Source organism: Tamandua tetradactyla, chromosome 1 (genome assembly GCF_023851605.1).
Source record: "Tamandua tetradactyla isolate mTamTet1 chromosome 1, mTamTet1.pri, whole genome shotgun sequence".
Lineage (NCBI taxonomy): Eukaryota > Metazoa > Chordata > Mammalia > Pilosa > Myrmecophagidae > Tamandua > Tamandua tetradactyla.
The window spans coordinates 181,486,330-181,513,803 of NC_135327.1; the positions used below are offsets into that span (position 1 = coordinate 181,486,330).

Genomic DNA, 27,474 nt, shown 5'->3' on the forward strand with positions numbered 1-27,474 from the left:
GAAACTTAAGATGATTAGAGGCACAATTATTACTTTCAGTAAAAGTAGTACACAAAGATTTTACATATTGAATAATAGCTAATTCTGAGCTGGGATGAATGTTATCTATACATTCAACTGTGTGTAGATATAGCCTTTCAAATGTCATTTTGTAAGGGCTTAAATCTAATCCACTTTGGGATCCTACTCTTATCCTCAAGAGAGCAACAGGCAAAGCTTTATCCCATTTTAAATGAGTTTTCAGGCAGATTTTGGCCATGCTGTCCTTTAAAGTTTGATTATGTGTTCTGTCTTTCCTGTAGACTGTGGCCTGTAGGCAGAATGTAGGCACCAGCCAGACCTGAAACATCTTTAACACTCTTTGCCATGAAAGTGGTCCATTGTTGCTTTGATTAGAAAGCGGAAGCCCAGATCTAGGAATAATCTTTTGTGCCTATTCAATCAGGCAGGAAAAAGCTTCAACCTATCAAATAGAAGTGTCCACAAATAGAGCAAATACATGACGTTTCCAGGGACTTTTGGCATAACTGTAAAATCTACATGCCAGTACTGCCCACTGCCACCCCTCTATATTGTACTCCTTTTGTTAATAGAGGACCTTGGGTGGGGTCAGGGATTGACCCTTGCACAGAATACACATATTGTACAGTTTGACACAGGTTGGGACCAACTAAGAGCCTACTTAATTCATTGGAAGAGTTTCTCATCCATAATTAGTTATTTATGAAAATAGATTACAGTAGGTTTGACTAGATTGTTTATAATAGTCTTAGTAGTTTGCTCCCCACCTAAAACAGCCTTGGTCTGTTAATGTAGTAAATGCCATTCCTTTGCCCTCCCTAAATCTTTGTATATTAGGGCTTTCCAACTCTTAGGAGCTCAGAATCTTACTTTGCAGTAATAAGGTACCCTTGACTATGATTATGAATAGTAGCAATAGATCTGGGAAAGACTCCTGTTGAGCTGCTATACTTGCTTCCTTGCCTGCCACCCTATTTCCCATAGCCTTTCTGTTCTCTGTAGATTGATGTCCTTTGCAATGGACTGCATCTAACAATTCTGGAATTAGAGCAGTGTACTTTATGAATTGTTTGCTGTACTTAACAGACCATATTCTTTCCAAATCACCCTATGAGCATGCAAAACTGTAAAAGCTATCTTCAAGTCTGTGTTCACAGTGACTTTCCATCCTGCACTCAACTGTAGGACTCTTAGGGAGGCAACAAATTCTGCCCTTTGCACTGAAGTTTTGGGCAGAACAGGCTTTGCCTCCAGTATCTCTGTGAGAGTCACTGTTGAGTTTACCTTGGTCCTTTTGTTTACCTTGGTCCAAATAACTGCTCCCATCAGTGAATATTTCTCGGTCTGGGTCTGCTAGTGCACATTGTTAGCCCTGGTCTGCTTGAATAGACTTTACCAACAGCTGAACGCAATTATGTTTTGGGCAAGTCCATTCAGATTCTTTCTTAAATTTCGGAAGAAGGGTGGTAGGATAGAGCTTATCTATAGTGTTTAGGATGACATTTGAATTGTCCAGCAGCACTGCATAATAGCAGCTTAGCCTTCCCATCATGAGCCATTGTTCTCCCCCTTTTTGTTCTAATACGGTAAGGACATAATGAAGAGTAAGAATGCAAGTTGGGGAGACCAGAGTAAATTTTTTAGTTTCTTGAAGAAGTTCTCAAGTGGCTGCTATGGCATGTAAATAAACAGGCCATCCTTGGACCACCATGTCAAGTTGCTTTGAAGGATAAGCCACTGGTAATATACTTCCTCCAGTAGCTGCACTAGCACTCCTAAGGCAATGTCCTGCTTTTCATGGACAGATGGGTCAAATTCTTTCATGGGATGAGGAAGCCCCAAGGCTAGAGGTGACACCATCAGTTTGAAACTGTAATTAGATCATCTCCCTGGAAATGTGATTGAATCAAGAGTGGTTGTTAGATTGGATTAGGGGAGATGTGTCTCCACCCATTTGGTAGGTCTTGATTAGTTTACTGGAATCCTATAAAAGAGAATGACAGGAGAGAAAGCGAGGAGATTCAGAGAGAGCAGAGAATGCTGCAGCACCACAAAGCAGAGTCCATCAGCCAGTGCTTTGGAGGTGAAGAAGGTAAATGCCTCCTGGGGAGCTTCATGAAACAGGAAGCCAGGGGTGAAAGCTAGCAGATGATACCGTGTTTACCACGTGCCTTTCCAGATGAGAGAGAAACCCTAACCGTGTTTGCCAATGTGCCTTCCCGCTTGAGAGAGAAACCCTGAACTTCATTGGCCTTCTTGAACCAAGGTATCTTTCCCTGAATACCTTTCATTGGACATTTCTATAGACTTGTTTTGATTAGGACATTTTCTCTACCTTAGAACTGTACACTAGCAATTTATTAAATTCCCCTTTTTGAAAGCTATTCCGTTTCTGGTATATTACATTCCAGCAGCTAGCAAACTAGAACAGCTACTAATCCAAAATTGGATATAACATAGTTGTTCTAACCTAGGTCAGCCCCAAGACTAAAGAACACGCTAGGCACAGGCATGGATTTTTTGGAACTTACAAACGGAAGATCTTTCCCAGTTGTGACTGTCCAGAAGATGGAAGTTAGTGCTTTCCAAAGGGTCCTAAAAGGGTATGGGAACAGAGTTTCAGCAGGGTCTCCTGACATAGGGGTTTTGAAGGTTTGTTATCAACAGTGACCAAGGGAGGGGAGTTTCAATACTTTCTCCACACACACACACCGCCCCCCCACCCCAGGTAGGTCTGATGACCTTTAATTTCACTATAGGCAGGTACATGCAGTAACTTATTCTCAGTAAACAGAGGCAGGTGTGGGGAAGGGACAGTCCCTGGGTCATCACAATAGTCAACAACAGCCAGCCATACCCAAGAGCCTTCTGAGTTCCTTTTTTGTTCTCTGCCATGACTACTTGCCAAAGTGCCTCTTTTCTACTAGATAGCAGAGCTCTTTGTCCTTTAAAGAGCTTGAATCCTAGGTATTTGACAAGAGTTTGTGTAATCTGAGCCTTTTTGTCAGTTACCTTATATATCCTTTCTCAGCTAGCCTGTTCAGCATTGTTATGGTATTAGTGTCTGAGGCTTCTTGAATTGTTAGTTGTGAGGATATCATCTCTGTATTGGAGAAAAAGTCCCTCATGGAGCTTTACTCCCTGAAGATCTCTGGACAAGGCTTGTCCAAAAAGAGTCTGGGTATTTTTAAAGTCTTGAAGCAATATAGTCCAATTAATATTGCTATTTTATTCCTGTGTCAGTTTCTTCCGATTAGAATGCAAAAAGTTTTGAGAGTCCTTATCTAATGGGATGCAATAGAAGGCATCCTTTAAATTTAAAACTAATATATGGTTAGAATTAGGATGGCTGGCTGACTAAGTGGATGGGCAAATTTCCAGGAGCAGTCAGTCCTCGAGGAAAAAGATAATCTCTGAGAAGAACTGCAATAAACAGCATCTTGGTCCAAATGACCCCACCTTAGTGAGTCCATCTATGGAAAAGTGTAGCGCCGAATGTACAACCCAGATGCACTATCTACCAGCAGACACCACCCTGGTGAGAAGGAAAGATAGGAGGAAGAGCCCTGAACAAGGAAGGGGGAGAAGGAGCCCATAGTTAATATATAAAAGCAGAGTACCTGCATGTCCTCTGACATGTGTTCTTAGTAAATTTTCTATCTGTTGAATCTATTCTGTGCTGTGCTCTTGGACAAATCTCTAATCCTGGTTTTAGCACTGGTAAAATAAGGGTGCTTAAGTCTTTTTGACAGAGTTTTATTACTCCCCATTCTAGAAATCTTAATTAATGGTGAAATACCCTCGCAGGCTTCTCATCTAAGTGGATAGTGCTTTAAATGCGATGGAATGATGTCCGGCCACAATCTTACCGTGACTTCCTGTGCATCTTTAGCCCATCCAGGATCCCTCTACAGCCCATACCTGGTTAGGAACTTGTTGCTTGATGCATTGGGGTACTCTAAATCTTTTGGTACAGTCTAGAAACCGAATATAGCTGCTTGCTGGGTACACACATGGACCACTGGAACATTAAGTTCATTTTGCCAGGAAAAAAGAGAAAGAGGCTTGTAACTTAGACAGTAAATCTCAATCAAAGAGAGGCAGTGGGCACTTGGGCATGTGAAGAAATTTGTGAGTCAGTTGACTTCAATTTGGCATTGCAGTGGCTGTAGGAAGAATGATCATTAGCAACTCCAGACATGCCACGACAGGAACTGATTCCTTTGAAGTACATTTAAGTTTCTGGTTTATGAATAAGTTGGGCGGATCACAGTGGCTCACCTGCCATGCCTGAGACCCAGGTTCGATTCCTGGTGCCTACCCATGCAAAAAAAAAAACTGAGTAAGTTGCCGCCATGTCTATCAGGAAATTGGAGTGAGTGATATCTGAGATTCCTTCTGGGTGATCGGGACTATTTCCAGAGCAGGGGAAAGTGACCCAGACCCTATTATTCCATGTTACAGTCTTCATGCCTTGTTAGCTGTGGGCATTGGGTTGCTAGTGTTCCTTTGTTTCTTTTGTATCAGGCTGGGACACTCAGTTTCCATTTTCATGCATTTGCAAACATGACACTGTTTTTTTCCCTTATTCATCTTATCACCAGAATTTAAATGAGATTTTTGAGGTTAGTCACTTCCTAGGCCTATCTTGAGGTTTCTGATCTCTTGGTCTTAAGGTTTGGAGAGTAACTATGAGAAAAGTAGACAGGAGAAATGAAGCTTTTTAGTCAGTCTCATTTTATGTGGTAGATACTTCATTATTTTCTACTTCTGTAAGATATTCTGTGGTATTCCTATATATTTTCTTTCTATCCATCTCAGCCTCCATAAAAATAGTATTTCCATTTTTTCTAATCAAGGTAGTTGATGAAACATAAAAAAATAGTTATTTGGCTGATTATTTTGAAATAAATGTTATTAAAAGTAGCAAACTGCTATTGTCTTTTTGTTTCTATTCAAATATAAATTCTGGAGTAATTCAGAAGAAAAATGAGATGAGTGACTATATTTACACTTTTCTACTTCCTTGCTGGAATGAATACTGTAGAACCTCTTCAGAATCATAGTTTCCTTATCTTGTTTAAAGAGTTTTTTTGGTGGGGTTTTTTTTTTTTGGTTTTGGTTTTTTGGGTGGGGGTTTTGTTTTTTTCTTTTTTTTTTTCAGGTTTCCACTCAGCATCTTTTAAATAGCATATTGATTTGTTGAATGTTGTCATAAACTTTCCAAGCTGTACTTCTTAAACTATGTTCATTTTCCTTCAATATTATACATTGTGATCAGAAGATTGAATCAAGTGATTGTGTCTTTCAGAAGAGTTATATTTCTGCTGTGCTTCATGAAAAGCAATTTAAACTGAAGGATCCTTAGAAATAGTGGGACTTTTAAAATCTGAAAGTGTTTTGGTATAATTTAAACTTTAAAAAATCGATTTTAAATATTGTAAAATAGATCTTCTGCCTTAAATTTTAGATATTTTCCCCCTTTTAATTTTCAGAATAATTGAAGTAAATCAGAATCAAAAGCAGGTGGAACAGGATATTAAAGTTGCCATATTTACATTGATGGTAGAAATAAATAAAAAAGGAAAAGCTCTACTGCATCAGCTAGAGGTAAGTTACTGTCTGTGAGACAGTATGTTTGGTTCAAAATAATATTTTCTCATATTTATGAATTTGAAATGAACCTTTAAAATTTGTAAAAACTCATTTTGTTTTTGTAATTTTGAAATGATATGTTTTTGCATTTCTCCATTTAAGATTTAATATTTTTTCCTCAGTTTCCAAGTTTTCTTTACCAGGTTTTATATAGTAGCCCACAACTTATGGCTTTATAGTAGACTAGTAATGTATCACTCTTCCTTGTTTACATCATAGAACTAAGTTAGCATAATGCTTTGTTAATAGGAGCGCTCTGTGAATGTTTAAGCAAATCATTTTAGAAATTCATTGGAATTATACAACTTTGCCATCCCCAAAAAGTGTAAATTGAGCACAATTTTCTTAAAAAATATACTGGTTGGTTAGCAGTATTTATTTCTCAAGAATGTACATTTAACCTTGTGAAAAATTAGGTAAAAGGATATCTAGTTTCTGCCCTCAGTATTTCAGTCTTAAATGTGAAAGCATCTCTCAGGGCCTTACTGAGATAGTTGTTTCTCACTGCAGATAAGAAAAACATCGCAGTCTCCATGAACTTTATTAAATGCATCAAGGTCAAGATCCAAAGTCAATGTCTGACTTCAAATAATATGAGATTACAACTTCTACATGGTACATTAGCACAAGATTAATTTATGATCTTTAGCATTCTTTTCATACATTGAGGTAGGAATAATTCATAGTGAAGAAACAGTTTAGAATAAGAATAAACGAATTCTTCTATTTAGATATTTCTATAAAAAATGTCTAGATAAAGTATTGTTCAACCTCTTACAGTTGATGAAATTATAAGGTCTTTGTCAGAAAGTTCTTTCTCTCCTGAGAAAGCGTAATTGTTCCAAGTGTTACTATGACTTATCAACTCAGACAAAAATAGTTCTACGTTCTTTTTTTTTTTTTTTGTATGCTGTATGGCGGGGTCACACTTCATTCTTTTTCCATGTGAGTATCCTGTTATTATGGCACCATTTGTTGAATTTTTTTTTCCTTTGGTTCATTTTTTGTTTTGTTTGTTTCCTTGTTTGTTTGGGATACAAACCATTTGGGAAGTATATGGGCTGGGAATCAAACCCAGGTCTCACATGGCAGGTGAAAACTGTACCACTAAACTACCCTTGCACTCCCCTATATTCTTTCTGAAGCAAATAATTATTTAGTGAGGAAGTATTCTGGGCAGAAGTCAAACCTCATTTATAGTAACTATTTTTTCAAGTTCTGTGATTTTTTTTTCCCTATAATGCAACAGAATTTCTAAACTTTGGAAAGCTCTGCTTAAAATCAAACATCATTTTTATTTGCTTCCCCAGAGATTAGTATTGTAGTATGATATTTATATATATATATGTATATATAACTGTGGCTATATTTCCAAACTTGACTATAAATTAGAACCACTTGTGAGCCTTATAAAAAGAAAGAGAAAGAGCGAAAATGTCTAGACTCCAGAAGTCTAGAAATGAACCTGGCCCCCAGTTTTAATTTTAATTATTTTTTTGAGAGGTGATTTTCATGGTATTTTTTAAATACATGCCCTTAGTCCTCATATCCATTCTTTTGGTTCACAAAGTCCTCTTTAAGATGATTTTATCTGCTAAGAATCAAAAGATATCAGCCCAAATAGTTGTTACTATAGGAGACCAACAAACCAGGCTTCTGATTCTCAATTTATAATCTTCCCATAAGTCAATAGATTTCTTCTTCCTTTCAGAATGTTTCCAAAGAATCACTCAGTTTTTCTAAAAATATTTTTATTAAGAAATCTTCACACATGCAATCCATACATAGAATACAATCTGTGGCTCACAATATCATCACATAGTTGTGTATTCACCACCATGATCATTCTTAGAACAGATGCATCATTCCAGAAAAAAAATAAAAAGAAAAATTTCATACAGCCCATACCTCTCCCTCTCATTGACCACTAGTATTTCGGTCTACCCAAATTTTTACCTTTTATCCCCTCTATTGCTTGGTTTTTTTTTTGTTTGTTCGTTTGTTTTTGGTTTTTTTTGCATGGGCTAGGCACTGGGAATCGAACCTGGGTCTCCAGCATGGCAGGCGAGAACTCTGCCTTCTGAGCCACTGTGACCCACCCTGCTTATTTATTTTTTATCATTTTTTTTTTTTACTCATCTGTCCATACCCTGAATAAAAGGAACATTAGACACGAAGTTTTCACAACCACACAGACACATTTTAAAAGCTATATAGTTACACAGTCGTCTTCAAGAATCAAGACTACTGGAACACAGTTCAACAGTATCAGGTACTTTCTTCCAGCCACTCCAGTATACCATAAACTGCAAAGGGATTTCTATATAATGCCTAAGAATAACCTCCAGGATAAGCATGACTCTGTTTGAAATCTTTCAGCCATTGAAACTTTATTTTGTCTCATTTCTCTCTTCCCCTTTTTGGTCAAGAAGACTATCTCAGTCTCGTGATGCCGCATCCCCGCTCATCCCAGAAATCATGTCCCACGTTGCCAGATAGATTTACATCCCTGGGAGTCATGCCCCACGTAGGAGAGAGCACAGTGAGTTCACCTGCCAAGTTGGCTTAGAGAAGGAGGTCACATCTGAGCAACAAAAGAGATTCTCTGGAGGTGACTGTTAGGCATAATTATAAGTAGACTTAGCTTATCCTTTACAGGAATAAGTTTCATAGGGTTGAACCCCAAGATCAAGGGTTTTATTGAAGTTATTGTCCCCACTGCTGGTGAGAATATCAAGAATTCCCCAGATAGGGAAGTTTAATATTTCCTCCTTTCTCCCCAGTCCCACAAGGGGACTTTTTATTCTCTGCCCACGTTACTCTGGGATATATAGGGGTATCCAGCTGACCTGTAGAAACCAACAAGATCTCACACCCTATTCAAAATTCCATGTAATTATGGTATTCAAATAAACTGACCATACAAGTTAAATTAGATAATGTACTATCCAAAATATAAATTTTACACCAAATAAACACCTCTTCCTTTGATCTCACCCAAAAAGTGAAGTTTTAAAACATGGACCCTATTATCCTTTACCCTGTATTCTGATTTACCTTAGTCCCATACAAATCAGTATTATTCATATCTCTAGTCTAAGTCTGATCACTTTTTCAACTTTTTTAACAGTTGCTGTATGTGGTAATACTGACTTTCATAGTGTTAGTGCTCTGACTTACAGTCTCAGGTATCACATAAATACCCAAAGTTTCAGGAAACTACCAGGTTATACACAAATAGTATCTCAGAATTTTGAAATAATGTCACACCTCAATATATGTGACTAGTGTTAGAGCATATGATCTAGGACCCTTTACAATAGGCCCCAACCTAATAACCCATGCTCTCAACTTCAAATCTCTGAGTTTGTATGTTATAGTTAATCCATATCGGTGAGTCATATTTGCCTTTTTGTTTCTACTATTTCATTCAACACACTGTCCTTAAGGTTCATTCACCTAGTTGCATGCCTCATGACTTCATTCCTTCTTGCAGCCTCTCAGTAGTCAGTTGTATATGTACACCAGAGTTCCTTTTTCCTTCCCTCAGTTGCTGTACCCTTAGGCCACCTCTATCCATTGTGAATTGCGAATTCTGCTACCATAGACATCAACCACTCAGTTTTTTTTTCTTGGTAAGTTTTTATATAATATATATACAAAGCAAAGAAAGAAGAAAGCAATTGTTTTCAAAGCAGTCTTCAACAAGTAGTTACAGGACAGATCCCAGAGTTTATCATGGGCTACTTACGATACTATCCTCTCAGTGTTTTCCTTCTGGCTGCTCCAGACCATTGGAGGCTAGAAGGAGTAAATACATTTTTTTACCATCACAATCGACTTCTTTTTTTTTTCTTTTTTGTGAAAAGTAACATATATACAGAAAAGCAATAAATTTCAAAGCACAGCACCACAATTAGTTGTAGAACAGATTTTAAAGTTTGGCATGGGTTACAATTCCACAATTTTAGGTTTTCTCTTCTAGCTCCCCCCTAGAGACTAGAAGAGGTATCCATTTAATGATTCAGCAGTCATATTCTTTTCTTAAATCCTATCTTCTCTGTATAACTCCACCATCACCTTTGATCTTTCCATCCCTCTCTTTAGGGATATATGGGCTGTGGCCATTCTAACTTTTTCATGTTGGAAGGGGCTGTCGGTAATATGGGGTAAGGAGATGAAACTAGCTCATGTCCTACAGGGGCTGGGCCATCTAGGTTTCAGGACTTATTTGGCCCAGGGATCCATCTGGAGGTTGTAGGTTTCTGGAAAGTTACCCTAGTGCATGGAACCTTTGTAGAATCTTATATATTGCCCTAGGTGTTATTTAGGATTGGCTGGAATGGTTTTGGTTGGGGTTTGGCTACTTACGATAAGTAGCAATGTCTAACTGAAGCTTGCGTAAGATCAACCTCCAGAGTAGCCTCTCAACTCTATTTGAACTCTCTCTGCCACTGATACTTTATTAGTTACACTTCTTTTTCCACATTTGCATCTGGATGAAATTGTTGATCCCCTGGTGCCAAGGCCAGACTCATCCCTGGGAGTCGTTTCCTACACCACCAAGGAGACTTTCACCCCTGGATGTCTTGTCCCATGTAGGGGAGAAGGCAATAATTTCCCTTACAGAGTTGGGTTTAGAGAAAGTGAGGTCACATCTGAGCAACAAAAGAGGTCCTCCAGAAGTAACTCTAGGCATACCTATAGGTAGGCTGAGCTTCTCTGCTACCTACATAAACTTCATAACAGTATGCCTCAACATCAAGGGCTTGGCCTACTGATTTGGGTGTCCCTAAAGTTTGACACAGTATCAGGGAATTCCCTTATGGTAAAGTTTAATAGTTCCATATTTTTTTTCCCGTCCCTCAAGGGACTTTGCCAGTTCTTTTTGATTATCTGCTTAATATATCCTAGGATATATCCAGGCTTTACATTAAGCTGTACAGGATCAAATGCCCTCTTTCTTATTCTGGGCTCCCTGTGTTTCATTTGTTCAAATGAGCTATACAAATAGGTTGAGTTAGATTATGTGCTACAGAAAATTTAGGTTATGGACAAAATAAACCTTTTTTCCTTTGGTCTCAAAGAGTATGTGTGGTTCTAAAATACAGACAGTGTCTTCTTTATCCCTGTGTTCTGAATTACTTTAACCTTGACCTGATCAGCTTCATTCTTATCTCTAAATACCAGGTTGTGTGTATATATATAAAACACCCTCTCTCAAAATCCAGAAATAATAATTACCACTCCAGACTAAATGTGTCTGCTATAACTGCTTACAGTCTAGGTCCGTTTTCTTATCAGCATTTTCTAAAGGAGACCATACCATTGTTGTTCTTTTGTTTCTGCCTTATTTTGCCTCACCAAATGTCCCACAGGTTCATTCACATTGTTGCATGCCTCACAACTGCGTTCCTTTATGTAGCAGCACAATATCTGATCACGTGTATCCACCATCATTCGCCAATCTACTTCTCAGTCAGTGTATCCTTCAGCCACCTGCATTCATTAGGCATCATGTATACTGCCCAAAGTCCACAGTCCATCAACACTCTCAATTTAAGAAAATTTCACTGTTCCCAAGAAAAAGATAACCAATAAACACACCCTCACCAAATAGGAAATCTAAACCTCCTCTTAACTCTTGTCCCTCCCCCTATTATTTACCTCTGCAGCTAACCACTCATTTTTTAAAGAGGTCAGAAAGAGCCTGATTTCTCCCAATTTAAGGTAGATATGATTAAGTTATTGACTCCTACCTGTACTTTAAATAGGTAGACCCACTGCAGTTCTTCCCTTATTTTAGTTTAGCATGTGTATTTTCTGTATTTGGAACAGACTAGACCAAGATCTAGGTTCACTTTTTATTGACAGTATAAGTCCATGATAGGGTATAGCAGTTTTAATTTTGAACTTTTCTAATTTGTCTGAGCCGCTTGAAATGCTATTCTCTTCTTTCTGCTTTCCTTGGCAGTCAAGGATGAGATTTTTGGATTAAGACCATTAAAATAATCCAACTTCAGTGCTCTCCACTTTTGAACATTCTGTGTTCATGCTTATGTACTTCCCGTCGAGAAATACTATATTCTGCTCTTACATAGCTATTCTGAGATTGCATCTGCAATAAGCACTCACTGTACCTCTTAAGTCACAAGTTTGTTCTTAACAAAGAGAAATAATATGCCTATTTAAAATCACATACAAAGGATATATGTTGTTTAGTACACAACATGACTCAGGGAACAAACTAATTGCAGTTGGGACTAGAATGTCTAAAATTGAAATCATGATTGAGTAAATCATATGATATGGTAATTTACTAGATTGCAGAATGGTACATCTGGCTTATTTGTAACTATTGAATTTAACAGACTGTTCTGTATTAAAGCCCATAGTTTTGGCCTTTCTCGAATATTGGATAGCATATCAATAAAGACCTAAGCCCCAAAATATATAAAATCAGACCACAAGGTTAGGATGGGTCATGTGTTTGAGACAGAGTTTTTTGCTGCAATGAGAGTGATCCCTTGTATTTAGGGGGGAAAAAAGAATATTTTCAGTTTCTTTCAGTTGGGTACTTAGAGGCGGTGGTTATTCTAATTTGGCAGTTTTACATGCAGAAGCTAATTTGGGGAATTATTTTCTTGATTTTAGAGCCTTGCAAAGGACCATCGCATGAAACTTATGCAGCAACAACAGGAAGTGGCTGGACTTTCTAAACAGTTGGAACATGTCATGCATTTTTCTAAATGGGCAGTTTCCAGTGGCAGCAGTACAGCATTACTTTATAGCAAGCGACTGGTAAGATAGACTAAGTTGGCATTTAGCATACCGTAAAAATGCCATGTGAAACAATAGAGTCATTGGTATGCTTAAAATTCCGAAATGTACATGGTTTTATTCCATTTGTGTTTAAATGTTTAACTGTTTCTGATTTTAATTAATCAAAATATTTTAGCCTTTTTTTAACACCTAAGATCTCTCATGCTTCCTTATTATTTATTTTTTATTTTTTTATTTTTTCCTTACTCATCTGTCCATACCCTGGATAAAAAGGGAGTGTCATTCACAGGGTTTTCACAATCACACAAACATAGCTTAAAAGCTCTAAAGTTATTGAATCATGTTCAGGAATCTAAGGCTGTTGGATCACAGTCCAACAGTTTAAGGTATTTCCCTCTAGCTATTCTAATACATCAAAAATTGAAGAGGGGTATCTATTTACTGCATAAAAATAACCTCTTGATTTTATTTGAAATCTCTCAGCCACTGAAACTTTGTTTCATTTCTCTTCCCCCTTTTGGTCTGGAAAGCTTTCTCTCTCCCACTTTGCCATGCCAACCTCATCCCAGGAGTCATATCCAACATTGCCAGGGAAATTTATACCCCTGGGAGTCATGTCACACATAGATGGGAGGGCAGTAAGTTCATCTGCAAATTTGCCTTAACAGAGAGGCCACATGTGAGCCACAGAAGAGTTCTCTAGGGATGAGTCTTAGGCATAATCATAAGTAGGCTTGGCTTCCCCTTTGCAGAAATGACTTTCATAAGGGCAAGCCCCAAGATCAAGGGCTGGCCCATCAACTTGGCAATCCCCGATGCTTGTGAGAATGTCAGGACATCCCCAGGTGGGGAAGTTTAATATTTCCACCTTTTCCCCCAGTCCTTCAAAGAGACTTTGCAAATAATTTTTTTATCACCCTGCCAGATTACTCTGGGATGAATCAGGACATCACACCAAGCTATACAAACCAAAACGATCTCCACTCCCTATTCAAGATTCTATGTAATTATGGTGTTCAGTTGAGCTGACCATACAAGTTAAATTAGATAGTGTGATTCCAAAAATATCAATTTTGCACCAAATAAACATCTCAAAATATTTTAGTTTTAAAAATTATTTTTAGTTGGCATAGTTTAGGGATAGCTTCAGTTTTAGTCTATCTTCACACCTATTTTGTTCTTTCCCACGTTTTTGCTATCTTAGTGGCAGTTGAATTTAATACTAACAATAATAATAGTAGTATACCTTTATTGAGCAGTACCAAGAGTATGCCAGGCACTAATCCTAAGCACTGCTGTGTAATATTTCATTTAAACTTCCCATCAGTCCTTTGAGTTAGGTATACCTAACCATTGTATACAATACCCATTGTATAGATGATAAAGTTAGGGCATGGAATTAAGTAATATGCTTAAAGTCACTGAATAAGTAGGATATCCAAGATTCTAAACTGGACACCTGACCCCAGAGTCTTTATTGTCCTTGTTTGCCCAAAACTGCTTAATCTATCAGCAATAGAGGGTGTTGGCTATTTCCATCCAATTGCTATATTTTAAGAAAGTGTCTCTGTTATTTCATGGATTATTTTGATAGTGGTCTAGAACTTTGATACTGAAAATACGGCCACTGCATACAAATCACATGGAGATTCTGATCCTAGTTTAGGCCCCTGAGATTCTGCATTTCTATTGATCCTGCCAATTGGTGGGTCACGCTTTGAATAGCAAGGATCTAAAAGACCCTTAGCTGCTGGAAATCAAGCCTTGTAAACGTTCTTAAAACTTCCTGCTCTTCTTTAGTTTTGTTAGAGATTCAACAGAGATTTACACCCTGAAATCAAATTGAGGCATCTATATCAATTTTCTCTACCTACTCCATATTTTGAAATCATGTAGCAGAAATCCCCTTTGACCATTTTTACATCAGAAAAAGTACTTATGGACAGGCTATGTAAGCTAGGTTCCAATCTTGAATGATTTATTAGAATATTGACTTGTAACTAAACTATTCCTAATCCTGAAATTATATTCAGCTTTTTAGGATTTTTTTCTTTTATAATTATCGATAGTATACTTTTTTAATCCTGAGTTTTCGTTTATTCTTTTCATTGTACTTAATGAAAAATATCTTTTTTTAGTATAACTTTTAGGTCTGTGGTCCATTTTCAGTTAATTTTTGTGAAAGGCTTAATTGTTTTTTTACCTGTGGATGTGCAGTCTGGATGTTCCAGATTGGACTTCTTTTTGTTTATTGAACAAACAAAAAATATTTGTTGAATTTTGTTGAAAAGACTATCTATTGAATAGATTTTTCTTGAAAAGTTGAGAACTGTTCCTTCGCCACTGAATTCCCTTTGTCATAGTCATTCTTCTTAATAGCAGTAGATCATTCCATGCCAGTAGTTAGGAATCTGTTAAGGTATAGTAATAAAAGGGGATTCTATACTTTCTTCTACTCCCCAGCCCCTTCCACCTAATCAGTCTTCAGGGACCTTCTTTATATTTTTGAATGTCTCATCCTTTTGGTTATTTTAGCCTCAGTGCTATTTCCTTACTTCTAACCCTCAGGACTCTGAATGTATTATGTTCTCTTGCCTTGACTGGTTCCTTTTTTTAGATGCTTTTCCTTTCCTCTGAATAACTTCTGCTATTCTTTTGAAATTACCAGGTTCAATTAGGTGGTTCTTCCCTTTGACAGCCTTCTATGACCAAGACTTGGTTGGGTTTCCTTCCTCTGTGCTTAGAAAGTACTTATGCAAATGTCTGTTATATTTACTGATTTTTATCTACTATTATTGCATTTACATATTTTTTCTATGTATCATGTTAGACTTTATATTCCCTAAGGTTAGGGATTTTCTTTTACCCAGTGCTTGACATATAGAAGTGCAATAAAGATTACTAGAAAAAAATGAGGTATCAGATAACATCTACAGTCAGAAGCTATATGCAAAATACAGACAAAACTCCATGCTATTTTAGAGTTAGAAACTCAAAATTTATGAATTTATTTTTAAGTTTATTTTAACATCTATAAAAATGATACATTGTATAGTATTGCCATCTCAAAAGCTGTTGGACGTCTTTCATATCTTTTTAAAATGTTTATCTTTATTTTGCTTTTTGAACAGTAGCTAAGTTTTTAGTGTGAAACCTGAGTTCATTTTAAGTTCAAATACATCTGAAGGGATTAACAAGTAGAGTTCTTGAGTCATTATTTATCTTTTACACTAAGCAGGCTCTTGACTTCTCATAATTATTAAACGTACCTCAGGAGTTTTGACAAGCATAATGGTTTACATTTTAGAGCCTTTAAATGAATGACAGATGCACCAGATAAACTTGTTAAAGAACAGAGTTTGACCAAGTTTGACTATTACTTTTAGAATGTATCACAACTTAATTAGCAAATATATACTAGCTATATGTGTTATAAATTGTTATCTAGTTTCTCATCAGCATAAGAGAAGGAATTCATAACATAGTTCCTTAAGAGAAAAAATATGAAAGTATTTAAGTCCAAGTGATTTGCTTCACTGTCCTCTTTAATTAAAGCAGATTTCCTCTTAAGGTGGTACTCACATTTCTGATTTAATGTTTTCTTTCTTGGCAGGAAGGCTTGTGTTATTCAGTTTCCACACTAAAAAACCGTTAAGATATTCCAAGCACTAAATCAGTATACCTATGGGCAGAATATATAATTTTTCAAATAAAAAATTATTAGGCATCTTCCTTTCCTGGTGTAGAGGCATCAGCAGGGTTAAAAAGATAGGGAAAATACACAAGAGGCACAAGGCCAGCAGCCAGGGATATATGAAGTTTTGAGTGAATAATATATAGGTAGCAAACAGATTCAGGTGTAAATTTTAATATATGGAGGCCAAATTTCTTGCTACCAGAACAGAAACTTAGAAAAATAGAAGAAAGGAAAGCTAGAAAGAGCCCTTAAGTGTGTGTTGGATTGAAATGAGAGGTAGAGGTATAAATATGAACTCAGAGTTTTGTTTTTACATATATACAGATAGATCTAGAATTACAGATATATATGTGTGTATCTGTACATGTGTATCCCAGAAGCAGTTTGTTTCTAAATACTATCCTCCACCAAAGAAACCAGGGATCCCTGGAGAAATGATCAGTTTTAAGGCTGTGTGAGGGAAGATACGGGATATACCTGTGTTTTAGTTTGCACGCTACCAGAATGCAATATACCAGAGATGGAATCGCTTTTAAAGGGGAGAATTTATTGCGTTGCAAATTTATAGTTCTAGGTCTGTGAAAATGTCCAAATTAAGGCACCAACAAGAGGTTACCTTTATTCAAGAAAGGCCAGTGAAGTTTAGAGTTTCTTTCTCAGCTGAGAGGGCACATGGTGACTTCTGCTAGCTTTCTCTTCTGGTTTTATGCTCCGCCTGGGGCATTTTCCTTCTGCTCCAAAGTTCTCTGGCTGCTTGGGCTCTATTGGTTCTAGTAGCACTCTAGCTTTTTCCAAAATAGTTCCCTCTCACAGAGCTCCAGTAAGCAACCCCACGTTGAATGAGAGTGGAGAGACATTCCATGGAAACCATCTATTTAAAAATTACTACCCACATCTGGACGGGTTGTATCTCCATGGAAACAATAAAAGAGATCCCACCCAGCAATATTGAAAGAGAATTGAAGGACATGGCTTTTCTGGGGTCCACAACAGAGTCAAACAGGCATATTCCACCCTTTGGACCCCAAAAAGACATTTTCTTTCCAAATGTAAAGTACGTTCATTCCATAACTATATCAGAAAGCATTAAACCATTTCAGTAACAATACACTATAAAGTCAGAAACAGTACAAAATCTCATCAAAGTCAACTACAGGCATGGTCTGTCCTAGGGCAGAATTCTCCTCTGACTTTGGACCTGTAAAACTCGGAGAAATTATCTGCTGCCAATATACAAAGGAGGAGCAGATATAGGATACATATTTCCATTTCCATAGGGAGAAATTGGAAGAAACACAGAGGTCACAGGACCCAAACAGTTCTAGAAATCTGCAGGACAAACACCATTAGATTTCAAATTCTGAGTCATTTAGCCTTGGGGCTTTGGAAAGCGGCAGTTCCACCCTTTCCAAGGGCCTATGCAGAGATCCAGATCTCACCAAATGCAACCTTGGGAGACATGGAAGAGACAACCTTTTTCTTGGCTCCACTCTCTCCAGGCATCGGGGCTGCACCCAGGCTCTCTGCCATCTCAGGGGTACACATTCACCCCTCTAAAACAGTGGGGTGACATCCAGGCTCTCCCCAACCCCCAAGGAATGTGCTCCACCCTCTCCAAGACCTGGAGCACAATTCTTCCCAAACAGTGAAGTGGAAGGCCCACCCTCTGCCTTCAGGGCGAACTCACCCTCTCTAAGTACTTGGGTGGATCTGCTCTCCTGGCTGAAGTTTCAGGACTTCAGACCTTAGCCTCCATGGTTCTGCCTCTGAAGACATTTTACCTTCACTTTGTCCCTTTTCTGAGCCTTTTAGTGTCAGTGGGATCTGTAGCAGTTCCATCTATACAGAGCCCACAACACTTACTGGTTTTCTGCTTGGATCATGCCCATTAGACAAAAGGAGTTTCTGCAGATCCTTTCTGGGTAACTCCATCTCCAATCCTGGCTTTTTCTTTAATGACTGAGTGGTATGTTTGGTTAAATCCTCACATGGGGCCGTATTCTCTGGGGTTTCCCTTTTTGGAAGCCCAGAATTTTTCAGACCATCAGTTTCTGGTTTCTTCATACCTAAGAGTTCAGTTCTCAGCTTATCTCTTTCCTGTTGCATTCCACTATAGATGCAAGGAGCCAGACTGCATTTTCCATATTTAGTTTGGAAATTTCTTCTGCTATATATCCAAGTTCAAAATGTTAAAATAAATTTAGTAGACTGAAATGCTAGTGGTCAATGAAAGGGAGGAGTAAAGGGTATGTATGGTATATATGAATTTTTTTTCTTTTCTTTTTATTTCTTTTTCTAAATTAATGCAAATGTTCTAAGAAATGATCATAATGATGAATATGCGACTATGTGATGATATTGTGAATTACTGATTATATATGTAGAATGGAATGATCATATGTTAAGAATGTTTGGGTTTGTCTGTTATATTTTTTAAAAAGTTTAAAAATTAAAAAAAAAAAAATCCCAAGTTCATCACTCTCAAATCCTGCCTTCCATCTACAAAGAATGTCTTCCTTACAGTTTGAAACAACACATTCGTCATTACTATCTAAAGCCTCGTCAGAGGTATCTTTAGAGTCCACATTTCTAATAACCGTCTCTTCAAAGCAGTTCAGACCTTCTCTATCAATCTTCTCAAAACTCTTCCAGAATCTTCCTCTTTTCCATTTAAAAATCCGTTCCAACATGTATGGTATTTACAAACGGCAGTAATACCCCACTCCTGATACCAAATCTGTTTCAGTTTGCAAGCTGCTGGAATTCACTATACCAGAGATGGAATGACTTTTAAAAAGGGGAATTTATTAAGTTGCTAGTTTACATCCTAAGGCTGTGAAGATATCTAAATTAAGGCACCAACAAGAGGTTACCTTCACTCAAGAAAAGCTGATGAATTTTGGGGTTTCTGTCTCAACTGGGAGGGCACATTGTGATATCTGCTCGCTTTCTCTCTTGGCTTCTTGTTTCATGAAGCTCCTCTGGGGGGGCATTTTCCTTCTGCTCCAAAGGTCTCTGGCTGGGTGAGCTCTGTTTGTTCTGGTGGCACTCTAGCTTTTTCCAAAATGGAAACCTCTTAAAAGGTTCCAGTAAGCAACTCCACCTTGAATAGATGGAGACTCATTTCCGTGGAAACCATCTTAATCAAAAGTTACTACTCACATGTGGGTGGGCATATCTCCATGGAACCAATAGAAAAGATTTCACCCAGTAATATTGAATGAGGATTAAAGGATATGGCTTTTCTGGACAACAAATTCAAACCAGGACAACCTGTAGCGTCTTATTGTATCAGAAAGTACAGAAATGTTTATGGAATGATAGAAATAGTTAAAAAGACCAAGATCCAGTCCAAAGTGCCTCCCCTTCAGCAAACCAAGAATAAATTTGAGCATCAAAATAAACAGTGAATTAAATAAGTAAATGAACTATAAAATAAATGGAAAAAATTAAACAGAATGTAAACTACTACATGTAGAAAGAATGATAACATTGAGAATTATATTTGGTTACTGTCATTGAAGTCATTTAGAAGGAGTAATTAGTGGATACTAATGTGGTGGATAGAGGTTTGATAAGGAACAGGACATTAGAATAAACTTAGAATATACAGTCAATAAGAAAAAATGGTGAGGAAAAATAAAATTGTCAGGTGATAAAGATTAATATTACCAGTTATGGGGCAAGTTGATACCCTGTGCCTCCTGATATCATGCACTGAGGAGAGTGTATTACCATTTGTGCGGTATTCCTGACGAGAATGCTTTATCCATGTCTGATCATGAGAAGATATCACTCTGACCCATTATAGGTCATCCTACAGAAAGTAAGGCCTCTAATGTTTCAAACTGTTAAGGACATGAATGACAGGAAAGGACTTAGTAACTGAAGAGACATGGCAACTAAATGCAACATTAATTCCTTGATAATAGTATCTTAGGAAAAAAAGACTCTGTTGGGACAATTAACATTTGAATGAGGTCTTTGTATTGGATGGTAGTGTTTTACATGAGTTGATTTTTTAAGGTGGACAGATGCATGCTTGGATTTATACATTGGGATGTTTACGGGAGACAGGATCTCATGTCTACAGCTTGCTTTCAAAAGGATCAGAAAAAATTGTGTGTGCACTTATGTATATATGTATTTGTGTGTATATGTAACACAGTTGGGGAATCTGGGTGAAGGGAATAGGGGGACTCTTTTACTGCAGCTTCTCTGTAAGCTTGAAATTATTTCAGAATGGTTAAATTTTTGAAAGTGATAAAGGACAACTCTTTGAAATAATCCTTTTGGTTAACATACTATAACTATGATTGATAGAGAAAATTGTTAAGATATGTATAAAATTAAGGAAGGAGGAAACTTTAGAAAAGGGAATATTTGAGCAGCTGCTCTTTGCCACATCTTCTTATTCCCAAATAAGTTACCTGACTGCACTCTTAATGCTGAGGGAACAGAAAATAAAACAGAATCTTTTCCGTCATTGAGCTGAATTTTGATGGGAGAGAAAGGCAATACCAAAATAGGTAAAACATATAGACTCTTACATGCAATTAAGTGTCCTGGAGAAAAATAAATCAAGAAATGCTTCTGGGTGCCTTGGATACAGGTTGCAGTTTTAGATAGGGGAGTCTATCTAAAGGGGGTAATATGTGAGCAAATACCTACCTGAAGAAAGAGAACAAACCATACAGATGTTTGGGAAGAATATTCTTGGCAGAGCACACAAAATGTGTCAAGACTGAGGTGGGAATCTTTGTGAAGTAGACCAGGGAGCCTGTTGGACTGGGACAGAGTAAACAAGCAGAGAGTAGTGCAAGGTCAGTAGTTTAGGGAAATAGTGAAAGGTCAGATAGTGCAAACTTTATAATCCATTTGAGGACTTTGGTTTTTACTCTGAGTGAGATGAGAAACCATTGGAAGAGTTTGAGAAGAGTAGTGACATAATATGACTTATATTTTAACATAATCACTCTGGCTACTGTGTTGAGAGTGGATTGTAAGTAGTCGAAGGCAAGAAAGAAGAAATAAGGGAGACCAGTTAGAACCTTATAGCAAGTATTCATTCCCTCCTTTTCCATGGTGGAATTAATGAAAATTGGCAGGTTTAACTGTATATTTTATAAGTAGAGCCAACAGGATTTGCTGGCATATTAAATGTGGGCATGAGAAAAAGAAAGAAGTCAGGACTTTTACACTGACCTGAGTAGTAAGAAGAGTATTGCCAGTGATTTATGTAGGGAGTCCAGTGAGGACTATAAGAACAACTTGAGAAAATTTCCTTTTGGATGTGTTAAATTTGAGATGCGGATTAAACCACCAGATCTGTATGTTGAACCGGTGATTAGAAGTGTTAAGTTCAAAGAAGCAGTCAAGGCAGGAGATATAAATTAAGGAGTCATTTAAAAATTGCATGACCAGATGAGGTCACTAAAAGTATGTGGGTTTAGGAAAACAGCGAGAGGTCCAAAGATTGAGACCTGGGGCATTCCAGCATATAGTGGTATAGAAGAGGAGACAGAATCCATCACGGATATTGACAAAGTTACAGTGCCAACAATTAAGAGCTGGGCTCTTAATTGGAGTTCAAAAACATTTTGCATTGAACTCAGATGTATTCTCAGCAGCTCCCAAAAGTAGCAAATGGTGAAATGAGGGGAATACCATGAGATTATAAGGCCTTGGAAGCATGTAAAGAAAATGTTTATATGACAGAAGAGTGACTACCTGTGTGAAAAGCTGTTGAAAGCCTAATTGGAGTAGTTACAGAAAAGAATGGGAGGAGAGGAATGGGAGACAGTAAATACAGTTGAGTCTTTAAAGAGTTTTGCTATAAAAGAGAACAGAAAAATGGGGCAATTGATGCCAGGGGAAGAGGAATAAAGGGTTTTGTTTTTATTTTTAGATGTTCATATGTTGATGGGGAGTGATCCAGTAAAATGGAAAAATTGGTAATATAGGAGAGGGATGAAAATTGCTGAATGATGTTCTTGAGTAGGCTAAAAGGAATGAGATCTGTTATATAAGTGAAAAGAGGATTGGCTTTAGCCAGAGTGTGGGTGTTTAATCACTTTTAACAAGAGGAAACACAGATTGTGTTAGGTGGTGGAAATTTGTGGAAGGTCCCTTGGTTATTCCTGTTTTCTCAGAGAAGTAGTAAGCAAGGTTATCAGCTGGGATTGAGAATGGGTTAAGAAATACCAGAGATTCAAAGAAGGAAAGACATTATGAAATAGCCATTTTAAGAGAATAGAAAAGTGAATGGACTAAAGAAATGTCACATGATAGCCAATCAGCCTTAAGGACCAATCTGAAGTAAATGGTCATGTTTTTGAAGTGAGAGCATTCCCTCTATCAGTTCAGTTACATTCAGACTGAAAGTTGTTTTGTTTGGTGGGGAGGGATGTTGGGAGGAGGGAAAGGAGTAAAAGGAGAGGGAAGAAAGTATTGATAATTGGATGTGTGAGAGACAAAAGGAGTTGAAGGATTATATGCAAGGAAATGATTATGATGATTGACCCTGAAATTTAAAAGGATGAGTAGATATAGAGCAACAGAGAGTAATGGCAGGGTGAAATCAAAAGGCAGGGAAAAGTTGTAAGAACAAGAGCTTGTAGGATGGTTGGATTATAGGATTATTGGTAGGTGGGCAATAGAGAAAATGAGCTGGAAAGAAGGATCATCTAGGTGGATGTTAAAATTATCAAGAAAAATGATACAAGAAATGTTGGAGATGGGTGATAGTCAGGAGCTAAAATTTTCAAGATCTGAGGGAGAATGACCTGGAGTTACAGTTCCAGTCAGGACTACAATGCGAAGAGAGGGTGGATAGTATTGTGCAATGACAGATTCAAAGCTTGGTGTTTTAAGGGAGACAGCAGGGATAAATAAAGCAGCTTTGAGAAGAATAAGAACTATATACTACAAGGCCTAGTGATGCTTTATTTCCATTGCCTAAGCACAGATAATGATGCATATTCTTGTAACCCATTAACCCCTAATCCTTCCTTTCAAGGAGTAAGTAAAATAAATTAAAAAGCAAGATATGTTTAAAAATTTATTTTACAAAGATTTGAATTGATATTTCTGTGAAGTTTTATACATATTTCAAAACACTGACTTTACCTTAACTAGCACTTTAAGGTACTTTTCAGTTTTGCATTTAACATTCCAGCTTAGACCTCAAAACTGTTTACGTTTTAGAGAAAGAAATTTTTTTGTATTCTACTTTTTAAAACTTGTGTATGATTGTTTATTGTTATTGTGTTAGTGTACATACCAGATACCATTTTTTGTGTATGTGCTAGGTCCTTAAATTATGTACCTGATAAAGGTATTGGGGTTTACATGTCTCTCTCCTGTCTTCTAGATTACATACCGATTAAGACACCTCCTTCGAGCAAGGTGCGATGCTTCCCCAGTGACCAACAATATCATCCAGTTTCACTGTGATCCTAGTTTCTGGGCTCAAAATATTATCAATTTAGGTAGGCCATTATGTTCATTTTCTCAAAAGTGCCATTTGTTTGTGGTTTTCTTAATGATTATCACATGATATTGAGAATGTGTTCCCCTTTATCCTCAGTGTTTTCATTATTTTGTTTTAAATATGCCATTTATTTGTAGTATTTTTAATACTCATGCGTGATACTGAGAATGTGTTCCCCTTTATCCTCAATGTTTTCATTATCTTGTTTTTGCTAGTATTCCATTAATGTGCTTATAGGTATGTATAGGCATGGCACATAAAAAGAGCATACACACACATATATATATGATTAATTTATATATGATATAAAACATCCTTTATTTTAACTTACCCCAGGTTATCTAGGCTTAGGCATGTAGGGGTTCTTTTTTCTATAGACTCCTGTTTTCTGTTTTTACTATTAGCTCTAGATTTATCAGAATGATTTAATTCTTAAATGCCATTGAAGTAGGATTTTTATTTTTAGAATTTTTTCTGCTAAAATAGGTCCACATTCCTTTATCTTGGATAAGCAAGTTTTGTTTTTTGTTTTGTTTTTGCCTGCCAGGTAATGTTTATTTTGGAACTTTCTAATTGAAGTCTGACATGCATGCAGATGAATGCCCAAATCTTAAGTATAGAGCTCCTACGTTATCACAAAGGGAGCTATCATTTTAAGAACAGTAGGAGTTAAAGTTTCCTTGCAGGCAGATCTTCATGAAGTTATTACATTAGCTTTCTTGTTACATTATTTGCTGAGTAGAAACTATCTTGACTTTTCTGCTCCTTTAATTTCTTATCGGGAAATTATGGCAAACAGAAACTTAAGAATTGCCTATACATTATTTTTTCTTCAACAACCAGTATTCATTCCCTTTGATGACATTTTTGGGGCTCATTTACTTTGTTTCAGAATGGTGAAAGATGTTCTCAGTCCCAAAGGTAGATTCTGGGTAGGAAAGAAAGAAATGGCTGAAAAACCAGTGCCCTCAAAACACAACAGGAAAGGAAGAAATAAATAGGCTGAAAAAAAGCTGATCCATTCTTGGGAAGAACAGAAAGAATCTTTGAAGAAAAAGTGATAGGAAACCCCTGAAGGCCACTTGAGACATGCACACAGCCATATACATATCAATACGTAATAAGGTAATTGGAATCACACACATTTGCACCTGCATTACTAAAGAGAAGCATCTTTAGAAAAACGTGCACAGGTAACTTATCTCTTGCCACACCATGTACCCCACACATTCAGCTATACAAGAAATCTATCACAAATATCATCTATACATACAAATAGTCATGTATGTAGAGATATATGTATTTTTCTACATACACTGTAGATATAGGTACATATAAGAATTATGCTTAAAACTGTACACACATAAAGAGTAAAGTTTTAGGTAAATCTTAATAAATCAGAAATAATTGAGTTTCTGCTGTTGAAGAAATCAAGCTTTATGTTATACTTGGATGAAACTTATCAGAATCAACTTTAAACTCTAAAACTATAGCTGTAACTCAGTCAGAATATTCTCCAACAGAAAACTAAAACAGTATGGATGATATAGTAAAGATATAAGGAACTTGAAAGATTACAAGTTGCTGATACTCAAGAATCAGAAATACTTTGCAGGATTGTTTTTAGAACCAGTATCAGATTTTGTTTTGCTTTTTTGTTTGTTTTTGATATACAGCAATAATTCTGAAGAGTCTGAGGCTCTTTGAGAGGAAACACAGAGTCCTTCCTTTTCCAATTAAATATCTTTGTAAGGCTGAATTTTCTTCATACATTTCAACCTAAGCAGTGTATTGCAATATTAAATGCAGATGCAGATAGAGTTCAACTAGGCAATAAAGTTATTTTTAAAAATGTAAAACAGTGTCCCTTTTCACTAAACATTTTTTTCTTTTGGAAAATAGTTATTTTTCATAAAATATGTGTATTTTGGAGTTTATTATGACTTTTAAATGAATTAATGAGTAAATTTTTTTTTAATTTTCATTTTTAATTTGTGATATGGTAAATTCAATAGCTATAGCCTACATGAACAAAAGCTCTTTAGGGTCCTCTGTTAGACCAAAAAGTTCCTAGGCAATTCAGCAAAAATAGCCTTACTAAAATGTGTACTTCATTTTTTAAAATTAACCTTTTCTCTTTAATTAGGTTCTTTAGTAATCGAGGATAAAGAGAGTCAGCCACAAATGCCTAAGCAGAATCCTGTCGTGGAACAGAATTCACAGCCACCAGGTGGTTTGTCTTCAAACCAGTTATCCAAGTTTCCAACACAGATCAGCCTAGCTCAATTACGACTCCAGCATATGCAGCAACAGGTAATGGCTCAGAGGCAACAGGTGCAACGGAGGCCAGCACCTGTGGGTTTACCAAACCCTAGAATGCAAGGGTCCATCCAGCAACCTTCCATCTCTCATCAGGTAAATTTGGAAGCAGGCCTGGTCCTAACTTAGATAATGATAGAACAATTGTATTCAGCAGCTCTTAAAAGAGCCAAGGCACCCATCATTCATGACTTGAATATATAAATTTATAAAAATTTATCACATTAAGGATCCCTTATTTGACTCCTTGTTTTTAACCCTTCTCAAAAAGAATTTAATGGTTGATTTAGCTGGTGTTTCTATTTTCATCTGCTCTTCATTGTCTTCAAATTATAACGGGATAAATTTTTGTATTCCTAAGTAAGCCATAACTCTGATTAATAGGAAAATCTGTATATCTGTAAGTCAAAACTCCTATATTAACGCTTTAGAATGACTTAATATGTTCTCAGTGGGAATGCAGTGTTTAGAGCACCTTGCATTTTAGATGTTAGGACATCATGAAATAGAAAAGGGCTGGGGTATGGTTCTTTAGGAATCTACCTCTTTTAACGTATTTTTTTCTGAGCAAATATCCTATGGAGCATTCTTCTTTTTACTATATAAGAAATAACCCTGCTAACTTGTAACCAAATTTTTTTTAATAAAATGTTTATATAAATTTATATAAACTGGTTTATATAAATTGTTTAACAGTCTTGCTTAGGCTAGATGTAGGCAGTCATAGATTTAATAAAGATTTATAAAGAGTATAAAATTTAATTCAAATTATTATTTTCAGCTACATTTATTAATTTATACTTTTTTGTACTTATAACTTTATGTCAGAAAACTTTTTTTAGCCTCATTCTTGACATTTTTTTATTGTGAAATAAGCATGCGGAAAAGTGATAAATTTCACAATACAGTTTAACAAGTAGTTATGGAGGAATTTTCAAAGTATGGTATGGGTTACAGTTTCACAGTTTCAGAAGTTTCCCTCTAGCTACTCCAATATATTAGAGACTAAAAAGAAATATTTATATAATGATTCAGTAGTCATAATCAACGGTTAAATCCTTTCTTCTCTGTTACAATTCCTTTCTTTCATTTGATCATTCTCTCAGTCTTCAGGGGTATTTGGGCAATGACCATTCTAAGTTCATTTTGGAAAGGGGTGTCAACATTTTGGGGTAGGAGGGATGCAACTGATTGATATTCTTGGAGAAACTGGTACCTCATAAGTTTCCCTGCTTATTTGTCATAGAAACAATCTGGAGGTTTTAAGTTTCTGAAAAATAAGCTTAGTAAAACTTTTATAGAATCTCAGATCCCTAGGTATTCTTTAGGGTTTTCAGGAATACTGTTGGTTGGGGCTTGGCGTACTATGGCAAATTGTAATATCTAGCTGAAGCTTGCATAAAGGTAACCTCCAGAATCACCTCTCAACTCTAATTTATACTTGTTGAAATAGGACACATGAAATAGGACAGGTTTAATAAAAAAGTCAAATAAAGTGTGCGTTGTA

At 36.7% G+C, this 27,474-nt stretch overlaps 1 protein-coding gene across 2 annotated transcripts in view; it reads left to right on the forward strand.

The window, feature by feature from the left end:
* TRIM24 (tripartite motif containing 24) overlaps positions 1-27,474 on the forward strand; it is a 126,530-nt gene that overhangs the window by 70,740 nt on the left and 28,316 nt on the right. Inside the window, exons 6-9 of one of the 2 annotated variants that reach the window (XM_077144127.1) lie at positions 5,517-5,631; positions 12,331-12,477; positions 23,529-23,646; positions 25,795-26,063. In XM_077144127.1, coding sequence (XP_077000242.1) covers positions 5,517-5,631; positions 12,331-12,477; positions 23,529-23,646; positions 25,795-26,063 — 649 coding nt within the window. The remainder of the gene's footprint in view (positions 1-5,516; positions 5,632-12,330; positions 12,478-23,528; positions 23,647-25,794; positions 26,064-27,474) is intronic. The other variant, XM_077144138.1, reaches the window with a different exon arrangement.